The 19,210-nt window shown below is 34.6% G+C and overlaps 3 protein-coding genes and 1 long non-coding RNA gene across 4 annotated transcripts; all 4 read left to right on the forward strand.

Moving 5' to 3' along the window:
- Positions 1–204: 204 nt before the first annotated feature.
- Positions 205–764, forward strand: LOC129896754 (uncharacterized). The gene is made up of 2 exons (XR_008768031.1): positions 205–646; positions 733–764. It is a non-coding gene; the product is annotated as an uncharacterized LOC129896754 (long non-coding RNA).
- Positions 765–973: 209 nt separating this feature from the next.
- Positions 974–2,197, forward strand: LOC129894800 (uncharacterized). Its single transcript, XM_055970434.1, has 3 exons — positions 974–1,438; positions 1,519–1,637; positions 1,729–2,197. Exons 1-3 carry the CDS (start codon positions 1,000–1,002, stop codon positions 2,164–2,166), a joined length of 996 nt encoding a protein of 331 aa, XP_055826409.1. The 5' UTR covers positions 974–999; the 3' UTR covers positions 2,167–2,197.
- Positions 2,198–2,453: 256 nt separating this feature from the next.
- Positions 2,454–3,438, forward strand: LOC129896752 (uncharacterized). The gene is made up of 3 exons (XM_055972715.1): positions 2,454–2,471; positions 2,552–2,670; positions 2,762–3,438. Exons 2-3 carry the CDS (start codon positions 2,563–2,565, stop codon positions 3,197–3,199), a joined length of 546 nt encoding a protein of 181 aa, XP_055828690.1. The 5' UTR covers positions 2,454–2,471; positions 2,552–2,562; the 3' UTR covers positions 3,200–3,438.
- Positions 3,439–3,462: 24 nt separating this feature from the next.
- LOC129896751 (uncharacterized) lies at positions 3,463–4,453 on the forward strand. Its single transcript, XM_055972714.1, has 3 exons — positions 3,463–3,477; positions 3,558–3,676; positions 3,768–4,453. The coding sequence occupies exons 2-3, from the start codon at positions 3,569–3,571 to the stop codon at positions 4,203–4,205; spliced, it is 546 nt and encodes a 181-aa protein (XP_055828689.1). The 5' UTR covers positions 3,463–3,477; positions 3,558–3,568; the 3' UTR covers positions 4,206–4,453.
- Positions 4,454–19,210: the final 14,757 nt, after the last annotated feature.

Raw genomic sequence — 19,210 nt, forward strand, 5'->3', positions numbered from 1 at the left:
CCTCTTAATCTCTAATTCTCGCAAAAACCAAATGAAAAGAGAAAAGGTGGACCTATTGATCTAGAGGCTTCTAGCAAGATTTTACGGGATCGTGCTGTATCTGCTTTTGCTAGGTGGATGTATGATGCAGGATTGCCTTTCAATTGTGTTAACTACACCGAAAGTTTTGGTGAATTTATTGAGGCAGTAGGCCAATATGGCCCTGGAATGAAGCCCCCCCACCTATCATGAGGTAAGAGTTCCTTGTTTAAAAAAAGAGGTGGAAAAGAAAAATAAAATTGTAGAAGATCATAAGGTTCAATGAAAAACGTATGGTTGTTCCATTATGATGGATAAATGGACAGCACAGAATGGGAAAATGATCATCAATATTTTGGTGAATTCTCCAAAAGGGAGTGTGTTCCTTGAATCTCATGATGCTAGTGACTCTTCTACTGACTCTAATAAGATGTTTAACTTGTTTGAGAAGACTATCTTGAAAATAGGCAAGGAAAATGTGGTACAAGTTGTGACTGATAATGCAAGTGAGAACAAAAAAGTGACATGTTGAAGGGAGTGTTCCCACATATTTTCTGAACTCCTTGTGCTGCTCACTGTATCAACTTGATGTTTGGTGACATTTTCAAAGAGGCCCCGTATTCTACAGGTGAACTTAAGTCTTGATATTTAATATTCTTTTTTAATCTTCATGTTAGTTTTCTTACTTATTAACTATTAAATTTTTTTGAATAGTTTTTGATAAGGCTGTTAAGATACATTCTTATATCAGTCAAAGGGCACTGTTGTTGAATATGATGAGGAGATACACAAAGCAAAGAAACTTGGTAAAACCTGCTAAGACAAGATTCACAACAACTTTTTTGACATTGCATAGTTTTTATATGCAAAAGAAAAATCTGAGAACCTTGTTTGTGTCCACTGAATGGAATGAAAGGGTCTATGCAAAGGAAACTCTTGGAAAAGAAGTTGCGAGACACGTCATAAGTCCATATTTTTGGAATGACACTGTTCAAGCACTTAAAAGTTGGTGGTCCTTTAGTTAATGTACTTCGTATGGTGGATGGGGAGAAAAAACCACCAATGGGCTACATTTATGAAGCCATAGATAGGGCAAAAGAAAGTATTGAAAAGGCATTCAATTATAATGAAAGAAAATATATGAATGTTTTCAAAATCATTGATGCAAGGTGGACGGATCAACTTCATCAACCTTTACATGCAGCAGGACATATTTTGAACCCGGAGCTCTATTATAAAAATAATGAGATGAAGACTTTAACTGAAGAAGTGTGGTTGGGATATCATGCATATGTTGAGAGGATGATCCTAGATAAAACTTTGCAAGACAAAATAGGGGATGAGCTTGGTGTGTACATGAAAGATGATGGGCTACTTGGAATTGCGTCGGCCATTAGAGCTAGAACCTTAAGGTCACCAGGTGATCATTTCAACATTTAACTATTTGAGCTTTAACTTTTAAGTTATTACATATTAACTTTTAAAATAATTCTTCTACAGTTGAATGGTGGATGCAATATGGTCATAATGTCCCAAACTTGCAACAATTTGCTATTAGAGTGCAAAGTTTAACTTGTAGCTCATACAGTTGCGAGAGAAATTGGAGCGTGTATGAACATGTGAGAACCTATATTACGTTATTACTAAATTAAATGATATCTTAATTGTCCAAAGTCCTCCCATTAATTACTTTCTACGAATTCTATGTAGATTCATACTAAAAAGAGAAACAGGCTTGAGTTAAAACGCCTGAATGATCTAGTGTTCATCAAATATAATAGAACATTGGTGCGTCGCTACAATGCTCGCAATACCATTGATCCAATTTTGTTGGATAATATCGATGATGCAAATGAATGGTTAATTGGAGCACCCCAAAATCATGAAGATGAAGAAGTATATGAAGGAGAAGGTCTCACTTATGGTGATGTTGCTATGGCTAGTGGTGTGGAGGAGAATATTTATGGTTTTAGGGGGAGTACTTTAAGGGGCAAGGAAAAAAGAGTAGCTACAGGTTCAAGTTCATGTTCAAATAGAAGTAGAACTCTTGTTGATGAGTCCTCCAATGAGGAAGAAGATGAGGACCAAGTAGAAGTAGAACCCTTGCTGATGGCACTTCAAGAGTTTGAGGATCTTGCTGAAGAATAGTATTTTGCTCTCTTTGTGATTTGGTTATGCATTTGCTTTATATGTTGTTACTTATGAGGATTATTGACTATCTAGTTACTTTTTAATATTATTGACTATCTAGTTACTTTTTAATCTAAGTCTTTTGAGTTCTTGATTATTTATCTATGCATATTTTATATTTTATATTTTTATACTAAATAGCGCTTTTCTGAAAAAAGCATGCGCTTCACTTCACGCTTCTCGCTTCTGTGAAGCGAGCCCCCGTTGCTTTTTTCCGCTTCTCGCTTCTCAAAACACTGGAGCTAGAACCTTAAGGTCACCAGGTGAGCATTTCAACATTTAACTGTTTGAGCTTTAACTTTTAAGTTATTAAATATTAACTTTTAAAATAATTCTTCAACAGTTGAATGGTGGATGCAATATGGTCATAATGTCCCAAACTTGCAACAATTTGCTATTAGAGTGCAAAGTTTAACTTGTAGCTCATACGGTTGCGAGAGAAATTGGAGCGTGTATGAACATGTGAGAACCTATATTACGTTATTACTAAATTAAATGATATCTTAATTGTCCAAAGTCCTCCCATTAATTACTTTCTACGAATTCTATGTAGATTCATACTAAAAAGAGAAACAGGCTTGAGTTAAAACGCCTGAATGATCTAGTGTTCATCAAATATAATAGAACATTGGTGCGTCGCTACAATGCTCGCAATACCATTGATCCAATTTTGTTGGATAATATCGATGATGCAAATGAATGGTTAACTGGAGCACCCCAAAATCATGAAGATGAAGAAGTATATGAAGGAGAAGGTCTCACTTATGGTGATGTTGCTACGGCTAGTGGTGTGGAGGAGAATATTTATGGTTTTAGGGGGAGTACTTTAAGGGGCAAGGAAAAAAGAGTAGCTACAGGTTCAAGTTCATGTTCAAATAGAAGTAGAACTCTTGTTGATGAGTCCTCCGATGAGGAAGAAGATGAGGACCAAGTAGAAGTAGAACCCTTGCTGATGGCACTTCAAGAGTTTGAGGATCTTGCTGAAGAATAGTATTTTGCTCTCTTTGTGATTTGGTTATGCATTTGCTTTATATGTTGTTACTTATGAGGATTATTGACTATCTAGTTACTTTTTAATCTAAGTCTTTTGAGTTCTTGATTATTTATCTATGCATATTTTATATTTTATATTTTTATACTAAATAGCGCTTTTTCTGAAAAAAGCATGCGCTTCGCTTCACGCTTCTCGCTTCTGTGAAGCGAGCCCCCGTTGCTTTTTTCCGCTTCTCGCTTCTCAAAACACTGGAGCTAGAACCTTAAGGTCACCAGGTGAGCATTTCAACATTTAACTGTTTGAGCTTTAACTTTTAAGTTATTAAATATTAACTTTTAAAATAATTCTTCAACAGTTGAATGGTGGATGCAATATGGTCATAATGTCCTAAACTTGCAACAATTTGCTATTAGAGTGCAAAGTTTAACTTGTAGCTCATACGGTTGCGAGAGAAATTGGAGCGTGTATGAACATGTGAGAACCTATATTACGTTATTACTAAATTAAATGATATCTTAATTGTCCAAAGTCCTCCCATTAATTACTTTCTACGAATTCTATGTAGATTCATACTAAAAAGAGAAACAGGCTTGAGTTAAAACGCCTGAATGATCTAGTGTTCATCAAATATAATAGAACATTGGTGCGTCGCTACAATGCTCGCAATACCATTGATCCAATTTTGTTGGATAATATCGATGATGCAAATGAATGGTTAACTGGAGCACCCCAAAATCATGAAGATGAAGAAGTATATGAAGGAGAAGGTCTCACTTATGGTGATGTTGCTACGGCTAGTGGTGTGGAGGAGAATATTTATGGTTTTACGGGGAGTACTTTAAGGGGCAAGGAAAAAAGAGTAGCTACAGGTTCAAGTTCATGTTCAAATAGAAGTAGAACTCTTGTTGATGAGTCCTCCGATGAGGAAGAAGATGAGGACCAAGTAGAAGTGGAACCCTTGTTGATGGCACTTCAAGAGTTTGAGGATCTTGTTGAAGAATAGGATTTTGCTCTCTTTGTGATTTGGTTATGCATTTGCTTTATATGTTGTTACTTATGAGGATTATTGACTATCTAGTTACTTTTTAATCTAAGTCTTTTGAGTTCTTGATTATTTATCTATGCATATTTTATATTTTATATTTTTATACTAAATAGCGCTTTTTCTGAAAAAAGCATGAGCTTCGCTTCACGCTTCTCGCTTCTGTGAAGCGAGCCCCCGTCGCTTTTTTCCGCTTCTCGCTTCTCAAAACACTGAAGCAGAAATTAAGACGGTGGCAAAAGGAAGTGAATGCCATGTCACAATAAGTGATTCCAATATTTCAAGTGACTAATCTTTATGTTATCTTGTATAGGAATTTGACATCTTATATTGTAATTCTTGTAACTTGGAGTTATGTACATGAGTGTTATATTTTCTCCATCTCTCAAAGCTCTCTTGACCAATTTTTATCTTTGATTATTTCTCTATGAATATAAACCTGCGTCAAAGGACACCTCCAATATTGTGGATACAAATTATTCCTTTCCAAAATCAACCACATCAGATAATGAGCATTAAAATTACATTTAGTTTTATTATCTTGTTAATATATTTTTTTAGAAAAATAAATGTTTTATCTTTTGGGACAAAATTGTAAACAGTTTTAGGGAACCACTTTGCACTCTTGAAAAGAAGTCATATATACATTTTTATTATAAAAAGTCAATTTGATGCACAAAATATTCTGCGTTAGTCATACATACTTACTAAAGGATATATAGACACAAAAGAATAAGTTTTTAGGTAGTGAGCTTCCATCCAAACAACTTAAAAATAACATTTGATGTAGAATTGCTATGTCTAAACATTATTTTCACTTTATATAAGAAAAAATAATATTTGATGTAGAATTGCTATGTCTAAACATTATTTTCACTTTATATAAGAAATCAGTGATTTACTGAGACAAAAAAGTACTAAAAATTACATGCAGAGATATGATCTAGTAGAAGCCTAATAATTAGAAGTACTTAAGTGGAATCAAGATATACCTGTATTTGGGCTCTGTTTTGAGCAATGATATTAGAAATTGTCCAACATGCTTCCTTCTTGATGTTTACCTCATGATTTTGAGTTAACAATTGATTTGCATGGCAAGTGTTATCAATTACATACTGAAATATAAATACCAGAAAATCATATGAAAATAGAGCAAAAGAAAGAGAAATGAAGAACACTTTCTGAACACTTCAATTCAAATCCAAGTAATAATAGAGGTGATGTTTGCAAATTTTCCTATTTTTCTGAATATAAAAAATATTTACACAACTTCATCATTAAATACATGGAAAGTGCCAAAATAAATTTCTCGCAATATGTACTTAGAAATTCGATTTTCACAATAACAATTACACTATTTATGCTCTAAAGCCAATTTATTCTTCAAAAATTCAAATCAGCAATGTGAAGGTTTTAGTGCTGAACTCTAGCAATATAAGTGACAACCAAATACACCCAAGCGAGAGGCGGTGCAGTATTTTGATTCTTTTTTCTCGTGTACACTTCTTTGAAAGTAGGCATAATCTCAGGTCCACCATCTCCTCTATGACTAAATTAGTAACTCTTGTTGTCCTATTCACAACTACTTCTATTTTCTTCCCAATCTCATCAAACAATTCATAGAAACACGTCATTGGAATCCTACGAGCCATATATCTACTCGGAACTATGTCAACATTATGGAACAAACCATATCTCCCCATTTTTATGAAATTTATTTGTCACCAAATTTACCCAAAACACCTCATATGTAGACTACATTTTCAAAGCAAGAGAATGAAATGAATAATTAGAACACCACACATACTCTTCCGGCACACAAGTGAAAGCATGAACATTTGCATGCGATATTTTATCATTATTAGGAATAGTTGGCTTACCAACATTTGTACCGTTGATCTCCATTTCTCTTAGGTCCTAATTTCTCCAGATATCATTGATAAGAGTGCCAAAATTTGTTTTTCAAACTCATGGACTTTAGCATAAGCAACATCATCTGAAGCTTGTCCTTCATTCAGAACTTCTCCTTCAAAGAGGAGTTCTTCATTTCTTTGAAGAGTTTTACCAAACACTTGGTCTTCATCATTTTCTCAATTGGTATCTTCAACTTATAGGGGTAATTCCTATCCCTAACAAAGTGAGGGTAAAAGAGAGTTACTTCCTCTCTTTTCTTCTAAAAAATCCAAAATAAAACTAAAGCATAATGCAATATACAATCATGTAATGGCAAAAAAATGATTTTTTACTTACTCGTCTTACTTCTCCGACTTTCTTTTAAGGATCCTCATTTTCTTCACTGGCTACCCCAGTATGTTTTTCCAAAGCACAAGAAAATTCATTCAAATAAAAGAAATTGTGACAGAGTAACAAAACAAATCTAGCTTTAGTTAATTCCGAGAAGGATTGAAACTTTAAGCACTTTAGAAAGAGAATGGGAGTAGACGTGGCTACCTTATTTGGTCCGAGTTCGATTTGCAGCAGTCAAACAAAGAGGTGTCGATTATATCCGCGGATGGGTTGCATCCTGTAGGAAGCAGCCATGACGCTAGGGCAAGGATGGTTGAATAGACGATATTTTGTTCTGCTATGGCTACAACAATAATAACCATGAAAATAGGGGAAGATGGAGACCAAAACTGATCTGAAAACGGAGAGGAAGAGATGGGGCAGCTATCAAAATTTAAGGCAACTCTTCATATAGTAGTTTTTAAGTCAGACACGTCGGTTTGCATTTGCACCACTTTTTTTTCATTTTTAGTAAAGCGTAGCTTTAAAAAAATACACCCAAAAGTTTAAATAGGAAATTAAAAAATAAATGATAATATGTGGATGCGCCATATCACCCTATTGAAAATTCTTTTATATATATATAAAAGATAAGATTTAAATAAAAAAATATTTGACAAGAGGAAAAAAAACTTTTGAGAGGTTAACATAAAAGTAGAGTGATTTCTTAGTGTTGGAAATATGAATTCTCTTCTTCTTTTGTGTGTTAGAGACACTCATCTTAGTGTTAGAAATTTGAATTTCTTCCATTCCTTTATTGATTTCTTCTTTTTCCTTCCTACCATTATACACAATCTGCAAAAAAAAAAAAAAACGTAAACAACAATTCATCCAAAAAGGCACACAAAAGAAGAACAAAGAAAAAAATGAATGACAAAGAGAAGAAGAGACAATGAAAGGGGAGAAATTTGTGGGCGATTTCGAGTTGAAAAAAAATAAAATGATAGAGAGAAGATGAAAGGGAGAAATTTTGTGGGCAGGAAGACTTTGAGTTGAAAAAATTGAAATGATAGAGAGAAGAAGAAAGGGGGAATTTGTGGGCGGGAAAATTTTGAGTCTTGTGATATTTTAATAAAAGTGATGGACTGCGTCTCAAAGTCTATCGCTCTTTTAGTCAAAATGTTGGTGAAATGTTTTTTAAAAAGCGATGCATATATTAAAAAAATTAAAAAGAATTAAAAATAACGGACGGTGTCCCCAATAATTAATTTATAAATAAATATTTTTAATTAAAAATGGTGGACGACATCCCTATATATAATTAATAATTAAATAATAATGACATATATATTTAGCGCAAAAATCTGCTAAGATAAACGACGGACTTAGACTCCCTGTCCGTCGTTTTTAATTTTAAAAAAAAGAAAAAAAATGACGGAGAGCATCGGAAATGGCGTCGTTTTTAGGAGTAACATTGTCTGTCATTTTTCAGCAGTTTTTAGTAGTGGAAGAACCAACGATGAGATTGCTTAGTGGATTCTAATGCATGTTTTGGTTGTGGTAAGACAGGTCAAAAGGTGAGGAATTGTCCTTCGGTTGCTAGCAAGGGTAGAGATGGTCGTCAGCAGACTCAATCCATGTCTATTGGTCGCCCGGCTTGGCAGGGTACATTCTGGTGATGGTCAGCATCGACACAGATTTTATGCTCTTTAGACTCAACAAAATTAGGAGGATTCCCCCTGATGTGGTTACTGGTATGTTATAAGTCTTTTAGTTTGATATTTATGCTTTATCAGATCATGAAGCGAATCTTTATTTCGTGACTTCTTATGTTGCTATGAAGTTTGATGTCTGTACTGAAATCTTGTTAGAACCATTCTCAGTCTTTACTCCTGTCAGTGATTTAGTTTTACGTAAATGGAGTTTCAAAAATTGCTCGGTTTTATGTTTCTTTAAAAATCACCTCAGTTGATTTAGTAGAGTTCGACATGGTTGACTTTGATGTTATTCTTTGTATGGGTTGGATTCATGCTTGTTATGCCTCTATTAACTATAGAACTCGAGTGGTTAAGTTTTAGTTTCCGAATAAATAAGTCTCAGAGTGGAAGGCTAGTAGTTCAATGTTTAAGGGTCAGTTAATCTCGTGCCTTAATGCTCAAAAGATGATTTCTAAAGGTTGTATCTATCATCTAGTACAGGTTAGGAATACATATTCTGAAACCCTAACTCTTGAGTCAGTTCCTGTTGTGATTGAGTTTTCAGAAGTGTTTCACGATGATCTTCTTGGAAATCCTCCTGAAAGAGAAATCGACTTTGGAATTGACCTTCTCCTATATACCCAGCATATCTCTATTCCTCCTTATAGAATGCTCCACAAATCTTAAGGAGTTGAAAGAACAGTTGAAGGACCTTTTGGATAAGGGTTTCATTAGACCGAGTATCTCTCCATGTGATGTTTTAGTTCTCTTCTTTCGGAAGAAAGATGGCTCTCTTCGTATGTGCATTGATTATCGACAATTGACACAATCAAGAATAAGTATCATATCTCAAGGAGTAATGACTTGTTCAATTAACTTCAAGGTCCCGCGCTACTTTTTAAATATTAATCTTCGATTGGGTTATCATCAGCTTAAAGTGAGAACATGTGATATTTCAAAGATGACTTTTAGAACTCAGAATGGTCACTATGAACTTTTAGTTATGTCTTAAGGACTAATGAATGCTCCTACATCTTTTATAGATTTGATACACAGGGTGTTCAAGCAATATTTGAATATTTTCGTCATTGTGTTTATCAATGATATTTTGATCTATTATCGGAGTGTGGATAAGCAGGCTGATCATTTGAGGATTATCTTGCAAGTTTTTAAGGATCGTGAGTTATTTGTTAAGTTTAGCAAGTGTGAGTTTTGGTTGAGGTGGGTTGTGTTCATTAGCCATATTATTTTTCATGATAGTATTAGAGTTGATCTTAAGAAGATCGAGGCAGTTAAGAATTGTCCTAGAACTCTCTCCCTCAAATACTTAGAGTTTCTTGAGTTTAGCCGGTTACTATTGAAGGTTTGTGGAAGGATTTTCCTCTATTACTTCTATTACGACCTGACCTAGGGTCTAGTCACAACACGACGATTAGAATCTCGAAGAACTCCAACCAAGCCTCTTAACATGATATTCATGAGCATACATAAGGTACATGAAATGAGTAAATAAGAATCAACAATACGAAAGCAAAACCTCAAATAGAATATAAGTCTCAAATACGAGAAATGACAACATCGACTCCATAATGTCTAACATACCTCTACTACTAGATGGGGACATGAGACAATCTCCCGGATCACCCAAAATAGAACATAATGAAAGCCTTAAACTAGTAAGAAGTAAATTTCTCATCCTCGAAACACGAGGACTCACCACAAGAAACTAATAGTAAAACTCTAACCACGAGCAAGAGGAGGATGAACGTGATCGCCGACCCCTACATTATGATATAATATAGGCAAAAAGTATGTGTTAGTACATAGAATGCACTAAGTATGTGTGAATAAGCATGAACAATAAACATTAGACATAATCAATATGACTCATGGATGCAAGACCAATATCTTTAAAACATGGATAAAGTCATGAGATCATATAAAACGTTTAACTCTTTGATCAATGCATCAAAACATCATAATCATAACCATAATCATAAGTACTTACATATGTAGGAGATAACCATTGCTGACATTAAGACCATGCAAGCCATTACATGGAATCCGATGAACCCCACATTGAGAAGGGGGGAGGCTACTTGCCAAGGTAGGCTCCATCCAACACTATCATCATGTGTTATGTATGGATCCACTAGCTAGGCCATATTGGAAATCCTACAGACATAGTTTAAAAGACTACAAGTTGCTACTAGGGCTTAGGTCGAGCCCCCACCTCAAAGTCCACTTAGTGCTAAGTATATCAACCCAGGAATATATATCATAATTAAAATCATAAATCATGCTTTCATAAATCATAAGCTTTTCATAATCATACTTCATAAACGTGTTTATAGGAATAGCTCTTTAAAGATCTCAAGTCTCCTTTTCATTCTTGTCTTAAGTCACCATGAAGGATCTTGAGTCACCCTTTTCATTAGTTCATTATAATGTAATGTTGGTGTAGGTCTTCCATCATTACAAATTATTTTCATAAAACATTATTAGAGTCTTAAGTCACCTTGTTCATCAAGGACCTTAAGTCACTCTTTCATTAGAGTCTTGAGTCACCTTTCAAGGATCTCAAGTCATCATTTCTCATAAACTTGCTAGTAACATCATTAAAGCATTATTCATAATCTTTCATAAGGAATTCATAATCATCTTTGCATAAATCATCTTAAAATTTGTTCATAAAGCTTTTTACTGAAATCACTTGAAAATCATGATATCTCCTAAATCATACTTGAAACTAGCATATAGCATGGGTTATTGAAATTCAACTTGAAAACATGCAACATGACGTTAATTATAGATAATTAGGCCAATAACATTAAAGAATATCATAATTAAAAAGGCCCAATGTAAATTATAAAAAATAGGGCTTTTATTTGAAAGAATAATGAGAGAATTGAGAAGGAATTATTGGGATTCCATAGGTGAAAGGTACCCATGAATGAAGTCCCATATACCTTGTCCTTGATGAGCCCTAAATTATAGAGAATGAATGCTTGACCTGAAGAACCGTTGAATTTGCTTAAGATAGAAGAAGTCCTTGAGAGAAAACTTGGGAGAGAAGGTTTTGTAGTTTTAGGTATTATGGAGAGAATGAGAGGGTTAGAATGCTTTAGGGTAGTTAATGAATATGAATTCAGTCTTAAAACTATCTATGTGCATTAATAGGATAAAAGGGAAAATACCAAAATAACCCTGACTTAAAACTAGGAACTGGTTCACAGAGGACCCACCACGGTCCGTGAACTTCACCACGACCCATCGTGGTGATCGTGGTAACTACCTTGAACTTGGTTAAAAAGTAAATCTAGAGAGTCCACTTCACGGAGATCATAATGATCCGTGAAGGTCACCACGATGGCCCATGGTGAGGGTCGTGGTGAGGGACTTGGCATGAGAGTCTGCAGGAGTGAATACCACAGAACCCACCATGGTTTATGAAGGAAATAACGTCTTGCGGTGGTTTGATCATTGTCCTGGCCTTGGAAAAGTTTTTGAGGGCCACAGGGGAGGGGTCATCACGGAGGGCACCACGGCCTGTGGTCCCTGTAGTGGACCCTTCCCTAAAGGGTTCATATTTCTTAGACTCCACCACGGTGGCATACCACGGACCGTGGTTCTCAATACAACTCGTGATTTCCTTCGTGGTCATCACCAGGTGCCAACAGTTGTATTTTTCTAGAATTTTATCTTTTGTTCTTTGTTTTCTGGCTTTTTGACTTTCGAGGTCTTACAACTTTTCCTTTGACTACGTTGACTCAGAAGAAGGTGAAAGTTCAATGGTCTAAAACATGTGAGAAGAGTTTCAAGAGTTGAAAGATTGACTTACTTTAACCTCAATGTTGACTTTATCGGAAGGATCTGATGGTTTTGTTGTGTATTGTGATGCCTCAAGGATTGGTCCTTTTTATGTGTTGATGCAAAATAGAAAGGTGATAGCCTATGCTTATAATCAACTTAAGGTTAATGAAAAGAATTACCTAATTCATGATTTGGAGTTAGGTGTGGTAGTGTTTGCTATGAAGATATAAAAATACTATATTTATGGTGTTCATAGGGATGTGTTCACCAATCATAAGAATTTGCAGTATGTGTTTAAGCAAAATGATTTGAATCATCGCCAAAAAAGGTGATTTGAATTTTTGAAGGATTATGACATGAGTGTTCTTTATCTGGAAAGGGGAAATATGGTTTCCGACCCTCTTAGTAGATTGTCCATGACTAGTGTTACTTATATTAAAGATGAGAAAAATGAGTTGAATCATGATATGCATAGAATATCTCGTTTGGGAGTTTATTTTGTTGATTCTGAGGATGGTGGTGTTATTATACAAAATGGATCAAAATCGTCTCTTGTGTCATATGTGAAGGAAAAATAAGATAATTATCTAACTTTAGTTGAATTAAAGAAAATGGTTTTAGAAAAAGCTATTGATAGTTACTCCCAAAAGGGAAATGGTGTGCTTCGTTACCAAGGTGTGTTTTTTGGATGTTGATGGTTTGAGGCAACATATATTATTAAAAACTCACCGTTCACAATATTCTATTCACCCGACATCCACTAAGATGCATCGTAATTTAAGGAAAGTTTATTGGTGGAATGGCATAAAGAAGGATAATGTTGAATATGTGACTAAGTGTCTGAATTGCCAACAAGTGAAGGTTGAGCAAGAAGAACTGGGAGTTTTGTCTCAACACATTAGCATTCCTACTCATACGTGTTTTCAACATAATTTGATTTGGATTGTTAAAGACCGAATGACTAAGTTGGTGCATTTTTCCCGTTGCTACTTTATATTCAACTGGGGATTATGGTAGGTCTACATTCAAAAATTGGTTAAGTTGCATGGTGTTCCATTGTCTATTATCTCGGACAGAGTTACTTAGTTTACTTCTCAGATTTTGAGATCGTTTCAGAAGGGTCTTGGTACTCAAGTTAATCTTAGTACAACTTTTCACCCTCAGATCGATGGTCAAGTCAAATAGACTATTCATACTTTGGAGGTTATGTTGAGAGATTGTGTGATTGACTTCAAGGGTAATTGGGATGACCACTTGCCTTCGAGTGAGTTTGCTTGTAATAATAGCTATCATTCGAGTATTCAAATGACTCCACTTGAGGCTCTCTATGGTAGGAGGTGTAGATCTCCTATTGAATAGTTTGAGGTTGGCAAAGTTACTTTGATAGGGATCGAGTTTGCATGAGGCTATGGAGAAAGTTATAATCATTAGAGAGAGGCTGAGGACTGCCCGAAAAGATCTTGAATTTGAAGTTAATGATTGGATTTATTTAAAAATCTCACCTATGAAGGGTGTGATGCATTTTTGTAGGAAAAGGAAGTTTGTCACCATTATGTAGGCCCATATCAAATTTTAAGGAATTTTGATAAGGTGCCTTATGAGCTGGATTAGCCTTACGAATAGGCATCGGTGCATCTGGTGTTTCTTGTTTCTTTGTTGAAAATTTTTATTGGTGATCCTACTTAGATTTTCCATTAGTAAGCATTGGTGTGAAAGAAAGTTTATCATATGAAGAAGTTTTGGTTGAGATTCTTGATCGTTAAGTCTGGAAGTTGAGGAATAACGAAGTTGCTTCTGTTAAAGTTCTTTGGAGAAATCAATTTATTGAGGGTGCTGCTTGAAAGATCGAAGACGATATGATGTCCTGGTATCCTCATCTTTTCCCCTGTTTCAATTTCATCTTGAGGTATTAGTTCCTCATATTTACTCTTTCGGATGCGTGTGTTTTAGCTATTCTCATGTTTTCCAGTGCATGCTTGTTCATGAAATCAATGTTTGAAGTCATGCTTTAGCTTGGAGTTTATTACTCCTTGATTTTATGTATTTTGATGTGTTTTGCATTCATGTTGGGTTGTTAGATCTCTTTCACTACTCTATTGATGTTAGCTTGAGTCACATTAGATGATGAATGTTCCCAAAGAAGAGATATTGTAACACCTTGAAGTCAAAAACTTGACTTGGAAAGAAAATACAGAAAAAATAATAATTTTGGTGCATTGGTTTCACGGCCCATTTGTACAGATCATATAAAGTTGTACGGGTCGTAGGAACTAGTCGTGGAAAGAAGGGGTTTGAGACTTGGAATTTTTTTTGACCACTGATGATTTTTTATAGGAGACCAGCTACGGACCCTATAACGTCTGTAGAAGGCTATCATAGATGTGTCCTGAAAGTTGAAAAACTATCAGAGTTTCAATAAGACTACCTATGGATCGTATGAGGTCTTATGGTCCATAAGAGTGGTCATAGATGGAGATTTAGATAGGATGAGAGGGTTATACAGTCCGTAGAATATTTACAGACCGTAAAAGTTGGTCATAGGAGGAAGTTCAGAGAATTGGAAATTTTAGAGTTTAATAGGACGAGGGTTGGTGTATGGATCATAGAAGTTTCTATGGATCATAAAGGGTGACCGTAGAAAGGAACTTCATAAATTGGGATTTTCCCTTTGACTTCCACGAGACCCTATAAGGCTCATATAGAATTCTACAAACCGTAGAAGTGTCTATAGAATCAGTCATTAGTTAATTTTCCGGGGCTACTTCAGACATTTATTATTCAAAATTAATACAGTTTACTATAAAAGTGAATGAATTGGCTAATGGCCACCACAGTTCAAGCTTTTATAAAAGTTTACCATCCATCAACAAAAGAATATTTCCATGCGGTTGACAAAAAAGAAAAAAAAATTGAAAATCAAATATGCATTGCAAACTTTTATTGGTTATATTGATAGCAAAAGCAAATTAGTGGCATTTCCTATCAATATGAACCTTTTACTCAGCCTGTGAAAAGAAAATGAAAAAAACGTGTACAATGTTAAGGTTAGCAAAATCATTTTATTATGTTGTTATTTAAGGGCGTGTCAAATGAATATTGATCAACAAAATTAAGCGGAAGATTTTAAAAATATATATCTATTTTTACTTATCCAGTTTAAAAAATTGAGAAATAATTTACTATTTTATATCCATTTTACCATATTATTAAGTACTAATAATTTTATGTTACCTAGAATTTAAGTAAAAGAGTTAGACTGTCACGATCAGAAATTGTGTCATAATGGCTCCAACCACAACCCCCCCCCCCCCCCGAAGTAACCAAGCCAAAATCCAACTAAAAGCGATAATAACATTAAAAGATAATACTACACGGAAGCAAAATGGACAAGGAGTGAGGTCGTAGTATAGATATATACATCGATACAAAATATATATACAAAAGCAACTCAAAAGTGACCAAGAAAGATGAAATATACATAGGAATCCAAACTCTGAAAATGGTATCACCGATACAAGAGCATCTAAGTACATAAGGGACTATATACAACAGTTCTGTCTAATCAAAATACAATATACATAGACAGAGCAAAAGAAGGAAAGCAGTACATCTCCGGACGCCAAGAGCTCACCACGACCCAACATCAACAACGTCGGAATATCTGACTCAGCTGGGGTAGCTCGTACTAGGAGCTGCATTATAAAAAGATTCAGAAGTGTAGTATAACTACTAAAATATGGGTCACTCAGTAGGCATCATAGGCTGACCAAACTCAGATAGAAACTATATAAATAAATGGGCACGATAGTGCTAATACTAGGATTCAGCTGTCAACTAGAAATATACTGCTACTATTGACAGTCAAGATAATAATAATAAGAAGAAGAATTTGACAACCAATACAAGAATGTCACAACTAGACAAATAATGCAAGATAATGCAATGCGTATATAGAGAAGGGCCTAAAATGCCTATCAACTATTTGAATTGGTACAAAACTACCCACCAATTTATTTTGTAACACTCTGTACTTTTCTAAATTAGATTATTCCAAAAACTAAGAGAAGGCTTGCAAAAACTGAAACTAGGGATCAGGTCCACGACGCAGTAATTATTTTGGCTCCGGATAAAATTTTGAGACAGTGAAGTGCGCTATGTGTACGCGTCGCGGACCTGAGAGTTAGAATTTGTCCATCACCAGTTTTAATGAGGGACAAACTTATCTTTTTTCTATCTTTTCCAAACTTAATCCAATACATTTTGGGACCAAAATACATCTCTTATCAGTACTCAATGGGAGTTTTCTCTCAGTAACACCTAAAACCTTTTGAGAGTATAGAATTAAAGAGAAAAGGTGAAGCTAGGGTTCAAGGATTTCAAGCCTAATCTTCAATTTTCACTTAACAAATCTTTGTTCCAAGTATGTAAGTCTATCATAATGTTGGACTAAGTTCATTCTTGTTCTCTACATCTTTATATAGCCATGTTGAGTTTCAAGTTTGAGTTTCGATTCCAATAATGTGGATTCTTGAGTTATCTGTATAAATTCCATTGAGATCTTGTATATATTCAATTATACATTGATGATTCTCATGAGTTGAGTGTTTAAGATTGTGTGTTCATGTTTGCATTCACATGAACCCTAGTAGAGTCTTACGTTTAATTATTTATGAATTGTTTTGAGTTAAAGAGTATTATTTTCATCATTTAATTGAAAAAAGGTGTTTGAGAACGATTTGAATTTGAGAAGTCTCTTAGTTATCATTTTGAGTATGAGTTGATAAGTCTCTTAGTCACTATTTTGAGTATGCGTATTATTGAGTATAAATGAGTTGAGCAATTTAAACATCTATTTTGAGATTGAATTGAGAAGTCAAATTATTACTTTTAAATACATTCATTGAGTTGAGATCATGCCTATTTTAAAGAGAAATGATGATTTGAGTATAATGTTGAGATGAAGGAGTCCTTTGATGTCTATCATCAAGCATGAGTTATAATACATTTTGAATGTCATATTTTGAGAAGTTGATGCATGTTTTGAAAGCATGATTGAGATGAATATTACCTATAATTAAGAGAAGATATGATGATGAGAAACGATGATGTAAACTGATAAAAAAGTCCAATGAGACAAGATGTGATGTATTTTGAGTATTTCACTCATTTGATGCATATATATATATATATATATGAGCATAATGATGTTTTTTGGAGTAGTATTGAGCACCGACTTAGGCAGAAGTTTAGATAACTCAATCTCCATAAACTACGTAGCCAACGTAGGAAAGGATCATGCCATTCATTCAGGCAATTTTCCATTGTCCCAAAAAAAGAATTTTTATATGGATCCAAAGATGATGTGACATCCCTTACCCTGGAAAAGTATATGGACGGATGTGGAAATAACATCACTTCGTTGTATCGTCACTAGCTCATAAGTGATAGCTCTTTGTTAGAAAATCTCCCTAATGAAGTAAAAGTACTATATTTTATTATACTGAGTTGCATTTATTATTGCATGTCTTTTAAAGCACTATTTTATTACATTGCATGCCTTATTGAGTTGAGTTATTTCCATAGTTGAAACCTTTGGGTTGAGTATCTTGATGTACATTTTCTTTTGCCATTTACCTACTCGTACATTCCATGTACTGACTTCATTCAACCTGCATTATTTTATGATGCAAATACAGGTGCCAGAGATCATCAACAGGTGCACGGTTGGTGATCTATCTTCCACACCTTTTGATGAGACCTTTTTGCATTCGGAGGAGCTCTTTCACTATCAACTTTATGTCATTCTTATTATTATTAGTTTAAGGTAGGTGTGGGCCTGTCTTTGTACCTATTTCAACATCAGTATTCTAGAGGTTTCATAGAGTAGTTAGATATTGTACAGTTCATTCCCTCAAGTATATTTTGAAAATATTGAATTAAGTCTCATACATTATTATATATTTGAGTTTCTTGATTTATGCTAAAAAATATTAAGTTACATGCTTCATTGTGCCCATATGAGTTCATTTATGAGTTAAAGTCTTCTGCTGAGTGAGTTAGCCAGAACAAGTGATTCGTTCGGGATTACCAATGGTTTTCGAGTGTCGGCCACATCTAGGGCACTCGGGACAATGGTTTTTGAGTGTCAGTCACGTCTAGGGTGTAGGCTCGGGGCATGACTTTATTATAACCCAACTCATAATTGGGATCCAACTAAAATCCATGCTTGCCCCATCTGATTGTCCATCTTACAAAATACATTTCTTTTATTAATGTATTATCCAATTGTCTTGTTCATTCCCTTTTTAATTCCTTTTTAATCTCATATTCTTAATTAGGATATTAAAGACTCAAATTTAAAATAAATTTACATGTGCATATTCTTTTAATTTGTATTATTATCAGGGTGGGGTGGGGATGAGGATAGGAAAAAAGGTTATTTTCATTCTTTTATTTTGAATTTTAGGTATACATAAAAGAAAAATGAAGTATACGTACATAGTTGCTTAATTAAATCATCTTTTATTGAAAGAATTATTTCTATATGAATGTCATCGTTATTTTCGTCCTTTTTCTCCCCTGTTTGTCACAAGTTGAAAAAAATTAAAATTTAAAATGATGGACAAGATGCAAGAAAAAAAGGTGAAAGAGAGAGGAAGTGAAAGGGGGGGGGGAGGTGAGTGTAGAGAGTAAAGAACTTATTTTTTAAAAATTTATAAGGGAACCCAAAATCAGGTCAATTATATGAGCTCATATATTAGGTAATTTCAATTTATTTTAATGAAGAAGTGCCTAAAAGGCCCTCAAACTATGAGATTTGGTAAAATATTATCCCCCATCCACCTTTTGAGTGTGGGCCATTAGAAATAAAGGTATTTTGAGCCATAAGGTTGACGTCAATGGTAATTAGGGGCCGAAAGGTGGATAGAGGATAGTTTTGTACCAATTCAAATAGTTAAGGGGCATTTTAGGCTCTTCTCCAATGCATATGTGGCCAATGCGTAAGAGTAGAAACCCGACAAAATCCTCAAGCTGCCTGAATTATCCCGAGCTTATCAACGGATGAAATGCAAGAAATTTAACTCAGAATTCAATCTGTGGGTCACCCTAGAGTGCATCCTCAAGATTATTAGTAAAAAAATCTTCTTTTTGTCAGAAAATCTTATCAAATCAATGTTTTGCCTTGAAATACTCAAGCCTTGAAAGTACAACATATGAGCTTAAAGTAAA

This window comes from Solanum dulcamara, chromosome 7 (genome assembly GCF_947179165.1).
Source record: "Solanum dulcamara chromosome 7, daSolDulc1.2, whole genome shotgun sequence".
NCBI classification, from domain to species: Eukaryota; Viridiplantae; Streptophyta; class Magnoliopsida; order Solanales; family Solanaceae; genus Solanum; species Solanum dulcamara.

Bases quoted from the DNA above. Each gene is read 5' to 3' on its own strand.
- LOC129894800 (XM_055970434.1), top strand. From the start codon at position 1,000: ATGACACTGTTCAAGCACTTAAAAGTTGGTGGTCCTTTAGTTAATGTA. The intron at 1,439-1,518 runs GTGATCATTTCA...ATTCTTCTACAG, and splicing joins TAGAACCTTAAGGTCACCAG to TTGAATGGTGGATGCAATAT. The intron at 1,638-1,728 runs GTGAGAACCTAT...AATTCTATGTAG, and splicing joins ATTGGAGCGTGTATGAACAT to ATTCATACTAAAAAGAGAAA.
- LOC129896752 (XM_055972715.1), top strand. From the start codon at position 2,563: ATGCAATATGGTCATAATGTCCCAAACTTGCAACAATTTGCTATTAGA. The intron at 2,671-2,761 runs GTGAGAACCTAT...AATTCTATGTAG, and splicing joins ATTGGAGCGTGTATGAACAT to ATTCATACTAAAAAGAGAAA.
- LOC129896751 (XM_055972714.1), top strand. From the start codon at position 3,569: ATGCAATATGGTCATAATGTCCTAAACTTGCAACAATTTGCTATTAGA. The intron at 3,677-3,767 runs GTGAGAACCTAT...AATTCTATGTAG, and splicing joins ATTGGAGCGTGTATGAACAT to ATTCATACTAAAAAGAGAAA.